This window comes from Anoplophora glabripennis, unplaced genomic scaffold (assembly GCF_000390285.2).
Source record: "Anoplophora glabripennis isolate ALB-LARVAE unplaced genomic scaffold, Agla_2.0 scaffold6, whole genome shotgun sequence".
Lineage (NCBI taxonomy): Eukaryota > Metazoa > Arthropoda > Insecta > Coleoptera > Cerambycidae > Anoplophora > Anoplophora glabripennis.
In genome coordinates, this window is record NW_019416749.1 from 1,981,317 (window position 1) to 1,991,313 (window position 9,997).

The following is a 9,997-nucleotide window of genomic DNA, read 5'->3' on the forward strand; positions in this document are numbered from 1 at the left end:
TTTTGGATTTTTTTGTGGAGTATATTTTTATTGTGAAAGTTCTAAATGTTTGTACACAGTCTGCCCTACTAGTAAGCGGAAGTCCACTATCTAGGAGAAAAAGTGGATTAGACGAATTTTTCTTTTTTCAATGTTTCTGGATTTCTCAAAGTTACAAACTAAAGATATTTTCAATTATACAGGGTGTTCCACTTTTTCTAGCCAGGTGCCAACATAAATTTTTTAAATGTAACCATATTTTCTATTCATGGATTCTACAAGAGGGTACTTTATATATAACGGTCAAAATTTTGAGCATGTCCCGATATAATGATTAATTCTGGAAAATAGCTATCACAATTAAAAAAATTAATACTGACTTCTCGAAACAGTGTCAAAAAAACTTGTATGTACCATTGTTTGTAAGAGTGAAATCATTAATAATTTGTTGCTCGTAGTTTCTAAATACCCCATATTTTTTAAGTTGTTTGAGCATCCCAGCAATTTAGAAGTTCTGGCCTATGAATTTAATAATTATAGATATCAATTGGAGATGTGCCGCGGACATGTGAAAAGTGGACATGTCCAGAGGACACTTCAAGATTGAAAAGTTGTATGTGCATGTGCGGAATTATTTGTTGCATTCATAATTCCCGCAAAAAAATTTTGAGGTTGGTACATGTAAAATTATAGATATTTTCTTGTGCTTTTGTTGGTAATTGTTTAACTGCGACGAAACTGACATTTTAAAAATATAACCTTTTATGTGTCCATATTTTATTATTTTTGGCAAAGTTAACGATGAGTAAATAGTAATCAGTTTAATATTTAATACACAAATAGTTTATAAATGAAGTATGACGCCAAAATCAACAGTTTGGGTGTATTTTTCTGAACTGAGTAAAAATCATAAATGTAACTTCTGCTCAATAACAATTTTTAAGAATTCCAGTAGGATAGAAAAACATTTAAATAAGAGGATTGGCTGTCCGGGGAAAATTAGAAACCAGTTTATAGGTAGGTGATAAGTAAAATACATCGACACATATTCATTAGAATAAAAATATTTCACTGTGTACCGTGTACCCTCTAGCAACGATCCATTCGTGAAAACATGATGTCACTCATAGGTGCCTTATTAGATTCAAGGTCAAAAGTACTTTTCCCGACATGTCGATATTTCATCGACATGTCCGTAACACACTTTTCCAAAAAGAACCCATCTTTAGTACCAATAAAACCACTGATTAATCTTCAGCTTTTTTTAATTGAAATAAAATTCTAAGGGAATATAAGTTCACAGTATTTGAAATAATATTAAAATTTTTACTAATAGCTAGACATACTGAAAAGGTAAGAGTAAAAAAAAATATAAAGAGAACTGAAAAATAAACTTTTAACAAGAGAAATTAAATTTTATAGGTTACAGAAAATCCCTCCAAACTTGTGCTGCTTAATACCAAGGGCAATTTAACTTTTCAAAAGACAGAAAGATAACATTAAAAGAACTGAATATTTTAAACAATGTTGAAATTGCCAAAGTAATTGTGTTTAAAAGTGTCACAGAAAATAAGTAGGTATACTTACTTAGTAAACTTTTATTTATTAAGCTAAGCAGATAAATATTTACTTACTTATTAATAAATAATTTATAATTATATTATGCCCAACCGAATTCACATTAAACCTTTTTTTTTTATAAAACTAGTTCAATATAAATTCCGTAAAATCTGTTCCTTTGAAGTTATCTTTTGAACTGATGAAGCTCACTTCCGAGCCAATCGATTTGACTTAAGAGTTAAATAAGTAGAAATCAACCAATACAGAATGAGAACATAATATCAGGCGTTAAGGCATGTCGTCGAATGTACTAGTTATGTCTATTATTGGCAGGCCTTGGGCCATTGTTTCTGGTTTGGTTTTGATGCCTTGGTCGATTATTATAACCATTATTGTTTTGGTAATAGGACTGATTATTCACAGGCCTAGGGGGTCCTCGGTTTACAGATGGAGACACATCTTTCAGAGGGTTCTGCTCGTCGGGCTGTACAAGCTTCTCATCAATTCCGTTGTTACCTATGGGTGGCGGTACCTGATGGTTAGTAGGGGGTAAATTATTGGGCATCGGTGCAAAATGGGTCGGTAATGGTACGGGCTGTCCCAGGTGAGTGCTATAGTTTTGGTTTGTGAAGGTTTGACTTGGAATTTGCTCTGGAGGTGGATCTATTTCAGATTCCTTAAAAAGAAAATATTTGTTGAATTACAAACTATGTGGTTTCAATGATAAGTGCTCCCAGTAAAGTTTGACATATTTATATTTAAAAAAGAAAGTAAAATTGGAAAAAACCAATTTGTAAAAATTTATTTATCAGAATAAAAAATTGAATAAACTTCTAAAAATGTAATAGATTCAATTGATTTCAGAATTGATTCACTTGTAGAACGTGTACTATTCATTTTATTTCTAGATTGAATTCATTAAATTTTTCTATATTAACCTCTTGAATGCTTATGACATATACAGGGTGTTCCTAAATAAGCGTTGCTACGGAAAACTGTAAATTCCTCTTAAAAAAAAAACATTTATTTCCTCTTCCATTTTCCTCTCCGGGCTTTTTTTTTTTAGTTTTTTGCCAATATCTTAGGAACCATTTGAACTACAGGACTGAGCTTTTGTACACACATTACCACTATTAATAGCTACTTTTTCGCACCCTTCTCGAATTCATTAGACGTGCCAGTGGTGGAGATTTTAAGGTGTCGTAATGTTAAATTTCGTTAAAATTGTTAATTATTACTATCTATTTTTTGAATTACAAATGATTTTCAGAACATTAGCAAAATGTATGTTTTTGTCCATAAAAAGTTATTTTTCCAAGAGAACTCTTTTTGTGTAAAATTCATTGGTGCTTCAGAATTTGCTGTCAAATGTCAAATTTTCTAGTGGTGTAAAAGTTAGGGGGAAAAAACCCTTACAATACCTTAAAATCTCCACCACTGGCATGTCCAATGAATTCAAAACGGGTGCGAAAAAGTAGCTATTAATATTAATAGTGGTAATGTGTGTACAAAAGCTCAGTCCTGTAGTTCAAACGGTTCCTAAGATATTGGCAAAAAACTAAAAAAAAATTTAAAGTTTTGACACCATATATTCCGAAAACGAAATCCCAGAGAAAAATGGAAGAAGAAAACAATGTTTCTTTTTTCAAGAGGAATTTACAGTTTTCCATTGGGACACGTATTTAGGAACACCCTGTATAATTGTAAGAAAAGTCAATAAATAGTGATTATGACGGATATACAGGGTGGTCCCGAGGTAATGGACCATCATCAAAAACAACGAACTGAGGATGCTTAAAACTATGAAACTCTTGAAGGCTCTAACATTTCATAATAGAAAGTTTTAATACGAACTGTCGTCTATCTAAAATATATAAACCAAATCATGATGGTAAAGGATCCGACAAACCATAACCATCCAGCAAAAACTATCTAATATGTGGCGTCTTTTCTCCTTAAATACTGCGTAACAAAATGAGCAGAATGAATTCAAAATTTTGCTGTAAATTTTATAAGATATAACATTAATTGTTTTCTTCAGTAAAGTATTTGATTAATTTTTTTCATGAAAAGTTGAATGCAATAAAAAAATTTTTTCTGAGAATACTGAATAATACTCCTAATTTAGTTTATTTAGTCACTTAGTTTTAGTCAGAATTGAGGATTTATTCGACTCATGCACTTCTCTGCCTTCAATTATCTCCTGCATCTCTACTGACTGTAGGTATAAGGAAAAACTATGAGTCCACCAGATTATTGCAATAATTTAAAGCACGTAACACATTTTAGAAACATACTTATTTTTATAAGTTTTATGGAATTTAAATACAACTTTTGCCAAGAAATTTTATAATGAAAACCAATTTTATATATTCAAAAACATCTACTTATTTAATAACTTTTTAATTTAATTTCTATCTCCTTACCTGCAAGAAGAAGAAGCTTCCGGTACCGAGCATTTCAGTGATGGGTCTGGGGGGTTGAGGTTGGGGCTGTGGTTGTGGCAAAGCCTGAGGTTGCGGTGGAGGAGGTACTTGAGGGTAGTAGATCTGTTCGGGAGGAAGGGTTGGCTCAATTGGTGGTTGCGGATCTATAGGGGGCTGTTGGGGGTGGACGGCAGGAGGTCGAGGTTCTATTGTAAGGCTTTCGATGATGGGAATAGTATGAGGAGGTTGCGGATCCTGTGGTGGAGGGAGTTCATGGCTAATTGCCGCGTCTACTGGTACAACCTCAGTCTCTACCAGGATCTCACCCTCAATGTAATTTTCAAAAACCTAAAACATTAATAATGGACAATTAATGTGACCGAGACTGAAAAAATTATTTATTATAAAGAAATATTTACCTGAGCTTGATCAAAATAACCACTTTCATGAATTTTTCCTAGAATCTCCTTAATTTGACTGTAACTGCCACCAAAAACATCCTTCGGTTTTCCATCCACGGTAGACAGCAGATGCTCCGCAGCAGCCTGCACTTCGTTTGTAAATGCTGTCGGATTACCAGCTTCGTGTTTTGGGGTCACAGCAGGGTAAAGGTCATCCAACAATCTTAATTAAAAAATTAATTTTAAATAATATTGCTAGGAACTCAACTACTATAGTTTTTAAGGATAGCTTTCTTAAGTTGGATCAGGTTATCCTTGTAGTTTTACTTCCTTAAGTATTTCAATACAACTCGGTATAGAGAGGTTTTTGAGGTAGCTAAATATGAATGTAAACTTATATTTTACATAGAAGTCACTAAGAACACTTTAAACAGCCATTTTAAAATTTTTATAGAGATTTTGGAAAAAAGATTTTGGGTCTTTCAAATGCCACTGTATTTGAGATAAACGGATTTTATATTTCTACAATTATAGACAGCCAAGTATGTCTAATTAAACAAATTGGTAATTAAATTCATTTTTTACAAATTAGACCAGTTTACCTCCGTTCAAAGATCAATACTTATCAAGATATAAACCTGTGTGAATGTGGTTTAGCTGTATGACAATAATTACAGGTTATATCTCAGTAAACATTAACTTTTAAGGAAGGTCAAAATTGAAAAAAAGAAATTGATTTACTTACAAATTTGGTAAAAAGGTGAAATTTAATTAGACTGATCCTGAAATATTTGACTGTCCATAACTGTATAAAATCGAGTTCCATTTATCAAAGTATTTTAGTGTCATAGTGGTATACTTTTTATTAAAGTAAATATTGTAGATGTAAACACCTGTCTTCTCAAATTCTCTATTACCAAAAAATTATAGTAAAAAACATGACAATGTTCTTAGTGGTTGCTGTTTTAGGTATTAAATTAATTTATATTCATATTTGTCCACTCCAAAAATTCCTCTATACCAAATTTCACTGAAGTATTTTAAAAAGGAATGAGATATCTTTAATTTATTTTACCACAGGCGGTAAAATACCCAAAAAAAAAAACAACATATGGTTACAAGTAGTTTAATGATGGATTAAGTCCATAGCAATAAACACTGTTAACGGATTGTTAACTACAGAATCAACTCTTGACAAGTTTCTGTTGTATAAAGTAAAAATAAATATTTATGACCAAATATGTAAGTAAAATAGACTACCACACCTCCGAAATATCTTGAAAATACAAAATTTTTATGATGTGAAACCTTGAAAACAAGTTAATTATTCCAGTACAATCAAACAAGTAGATAAAAAAAAATTATGTGGGACATGCCCATCATTTCTTACTTGAGATCAGATTCGGAAAGTTGAGCAGCTCCATTTCGTCCATGTAAAAAGTCCTCTCGAACATTTTCGTTGCCCATTTGATTCAAAGCATCCTGAACCAAAAGAATTTCACGCAACCTGGCGAGTTCAGCCTGATATTTTGCTGTGGCCTCTTTTTTTGCTAATTTCTTAGCCTCTTTTTCTGTGGCCGAGGCAATGCCTAGGAACTGTTTACATAAATCTCTGGCAAAATCTAAGGTGCTTATAACTTCATTAAATTTAGCAACAGCAGTCTTTTGATCAGCATTCAGTTCTTTACCGGCGTTTTGTAATTCCTTATATGATTCTAGTTTTGACTAAAATAAAAAAAACTTTTATAACTATTTATATATATTTTTTTATTGATTTTCATATATAGCTGATGTCCTCAGTAACAATTAATTTTCTGATCATATTGCAGAAACATAAATTGAAATTTCATTATTTAATAATGTCCATCTTTCTACATCTAATACTATCATTTATGTAACTATTAATTAATAATTTATTATTACAGTTTAATTATACAAAATTATTAATTAAATGTTAATATTATCTTAAAGAGAATCACCAGAACATTATGAAGAGGATACCAAATCGAAAATATGAGTATGGATATTCCAAGTACTCTTAAAATAACAGTTAGTTAATGTGTCTTTATGTATTAAAAACATTTAAACGGTCAATGATTGTTCAAATTGATTTTTCGCCAAACATTCTATTGTAATAGATTCAGAAAAATAATAACAAATAAAAATTTTAAAGTCACAAAGACAACACAGAATGAACAAAACTAAGATGAAGAGATGCTGAGAACTACTTGTCCTATTGTAAATCACGAAAATATGGTATAAAAGAATGGGTGCGAAAACTAGCTCATTCAAAACCTTTTGACCATACAAATAGGAATTGGGAAATGGTTGCCAAATGCTTGATTTGTTTATTTTTGACAAGAAGACATCATAACAGAGAAAATCATATCTAGCTTGCAAACATTGGAAAAGAACAGAAACTTTATGAGCTTTAACCTAACATGGTCCACAAAACATTTATTTACCTTATAAATAGTGTCAAATTAGCAAATTACTAACACTTTTTATACAAAAAATCAGAGTTGCCGCAAAAGCCAATATAAAATTAACATTTTATGTAGCAAGGTATTCTTTTAATTTGTAGTCTTATTCAAGTTAATAGACCGAGAACCAGGATAGGTCAAAAACGTGTGAAACCACCTTGTAGTTCATTGACAATTTTCATTGTACTAAAATTCACTAAACAATCTTTAACTGTGCTTGCATAAACAATATTTCCCAAGACAACTTTATTGCTTTAAAATTAAAAACAAAGTAAATAATAAAATAAAAACATAAATTTAATTTTATTTTATTAAGGCAGTTAAGAATTAAAGTACATCGGTTAGTCAATGTTTAAGATATTCACTGAGATACCTAGATATGGGACACCCAAATCTAAAAATATAATATACAACTTTCATTTGTAACTGACAAATTATTTGATATATTTATTTAGTTTCAGTCTTCAGTCAGTTCTTAAATACTATTGGTATTATAAAATGTTAATTAGTAAACAAGGCCTTCAAGAGACCATATTATGTTAGCGAAAAATCGTGTACAAAGTGTAATTAACAATTATTAGATGGTGTAATATAATAAATATTCAATACAGATATGCATAAATACGTAAAAGTAGTGACAAATGTGAACGTACAGCAATAAGTACAATACAAAATTTCAAATTGAAAACTGCTTTAATATATAACTTGTAACCAAATTAAACAAAATCAGAACTCACCTTTCGTTTTTCCAAATTCCTAATTTTATGTTCTATAATAGTAATTGCTTGTCTAAGAGGAGTTAAATTGTTCGAAGTATCAGACAAAGTATTTTCCGAGTTAATTTGCTTGTCAATTTTGACATTAGCCGCTGACGGCATTTTCACCGTTTCTATACTATAAATTAAACTTTACCAGTATATCTTCTCTACTACAAGCAGATATGGAGAAGTTTGTGAAGGCTTTTTAAGAAAAATATCACTCAAAATGTTAGAAAATTGTTGACAGCACAAAGCAGTTCTCCATCGAAAAGCCGACAATTTCTGTAACGGAAACTGCCATTCTTGTTGTCGTTATTGGCTGAATTCACCGGATGTGATCAGTTCATAAATGGCGCTAAATTTAAAAGTTTTTAAAACTGTATATACTCAACAATAATTCGAGTTTATAGAAAGATTATTTAATAAATGTGTGTTAAATAATAATATTAATTCGTTTATTGTTTATTTATAAAATCACTAGATATATAGCGTAGCTTATAAAATCAATGATAAAACTATTGGGAGAGAAATCCAATTTTCAACTTTGCAGAGGGCGCCACTACCATTTCATCCGAAAAGAATATTCCATGGGTTTCGGAAACTGTGATCATAGATCAGAATCTTATCGATCGGAAACCAAACCGGTTATAAGGAAAGTCGCGAAAAGGACATTTTAGCGAACTTGCATTTATATGAACTTAAATTCAGGATTAGATATATAGGCCAATAGGGTCCGTCTAACTGTTGACATTACCCACAGTTTTAGGAAAAGTTAGGCCGTCGGCGGTCAATGGGCAGCGAAGTTAGTTCCGTCAGTTCTAAGAAGAGGTCGCATTAAAAGATTTTATTTGTTACTTAAACTGTTACAATAAATATAAATAAATAATCGATGTAATAAATAACAGTGGTGAAAGCATAATTTGTCCGAGGGCGTCGATGCAACGCCCTCTGGTTCCGACAGTTATAAACGTCAAAATATGTGGGCAAAAGTCAACTTTTTGATTTGTCTGAAACGTAGTCGAGTCAAGTCGATTCAAGGGATCATTCAATGCTTTTAAATAAAAAATAGCCGTTTCCTTTTTGAAATTTTCTGTCAGTTAAAACACAGCTTTTTTTATATAATCTTAGCTTGACTAGTTCCACAAAAGGAAATGATGATTCGTTATTCTCTCAAATGTCCTTGTTACAACAACATGGATTTCATAGAAACTATACTTATGTATCTAATAACTCAATTCCAAAAATCTAAAAAACTACGCAAAAAGCAATATTGGGTGCATCCACTAACAAATCAAAGGCAATTTTACAAAATTTATAGATTTGGGTGAGGGGTCTTTTTCGTAAATGTTGTAGCTATTATAGAATATGTAGAATCTTTTGATGAACTATTGAAATTATTTCTTTACTTTTTTGTTGTAGCTAACTCATTTTAATTGCTATTAAGTTTAGTACACACTTTTCCTCATAGTTTTTCTTTTATGTTTAGCTCATTATACAGGGTGTTAATTAAGTATGTACAATAAATTTAACAGATGAATATTTAATTGATTTTAAGACAAAAAGTTCATATAAACATTGGTGCGCAGATGCTTCGTTTTGAGGAAACAGGGTGTTAAACTTTTGTAAAAAAAATTGCTATTTCGTGAATATCTTAAATACTCCTTACCCAATTTTGTTATAATTTGGCAGTGTTATTTGTAGTGTTAAGGGGCTAATTTAACCCTAACTTTATTAGATTTATTAAATCCAGTGGCGTTTCGAGCGGTACCATAACAAATATTTTTGACAAAAAAAATTTACGCCACAAGGGGAAAAGTTTCTTTTGGAAATTATCATTTTTTTATAATTTTTTATTAATATGTAACATCTAAATACCATAAAGTAGAAATAACACTGCCAAATTACAACAAAATTGGGTAAAGGGTATTTAAGATATTTACGAAATAGCCATTTTTTTACAAAAGTTTTAACACTGTATCTTGAAAACAAAGTATATGCGGACCAATGTTTATATGAACTTTTTGTCATAAATTCATTCAAATAATCGTCTGTTGAATTTATTGTACATACTTAATTAACACCCTGTATACTTCAAATTACAATGATCTCGTCCCACAAGTTCTTGAATGCTGCGATTATTATAATTTTTGGAGATTAAACTATCGCCTATCAGAAAATGGTTGCATTGCCGAGTGACTAAATAATCGCGAGTTTGAAAATTACAAATGCACATCGAATATTGCGATCGTCAATTTTTAATTGCAACTACTAAAAACTGCAAGTACACCCATTGTCTAGGACGGATTTATTGTGCCAAACCAACGATACAGGAAAAACATTTTCATTGAAAAGGTTTAATAGGAAATTAAAAATTTGGTTAATACAAATGA

At 30.9% G+C, this 9,997-nt stretch overlaps 1 protein-coding gene across 1 annotated transcript; it reads right to left on the reverse strand.

The window, feature by feature from the left end:
• Positions 1 to 1,733: 1,733 nt before the first annotated feature.
• LOC108911734 (caprin homolog) lies at positions 1,734 to 7,894 on the reverse strand. The gene is made up of 5 exons (XM_018716739.1): positions 7,587 to 7,894; positions 5,757 to 6,091; positions 4,385 to 4,589; positions 3,966 to 4,313; positions 1,734 to 2,215 (listed from the first exon to the last, which is right to left on the reverse strand). Exons 1-5 carry the CDS (start codon positions 7,725 to 7,727, stop codon positions 1,850 to 1,852), a joined length of 1,395 nt encoding a protein of 464 aa, XP_018572255.1. The 5' UTR covers positions 7,728 to 7,894; the 3' UTR covers positions 1,734 to 1,849.
• Positions 7,895 to 9,997: the final 2,103 nt, after the last annotated feature.

Excerpts from the sequence above, each read along its gene's own strand:
- LOC108911734 (XM_018716739.1), bottom strand. The coding sequence starts at position 7,727 with ATGCCGTCAGCGGCTAATGTCAAAATTGACAAGCAAATTAACTCGGAA. Across the intron at positions 6,092-7,586 it reads GGAATTTGGAAAAACGAAAG|TCAAAACTAGAATCATATAA; the intron begins GTGAGTTCTGAT and ends TTTTTATTTTAG. Across the intron at positions 4,314-4,384 it reads GTTATTTTGATCAAGCTCAG|GTTTTTGAAAATTACATTGA; the intron begins GTAAATATTTCT and ends TTAATGTTTTAG.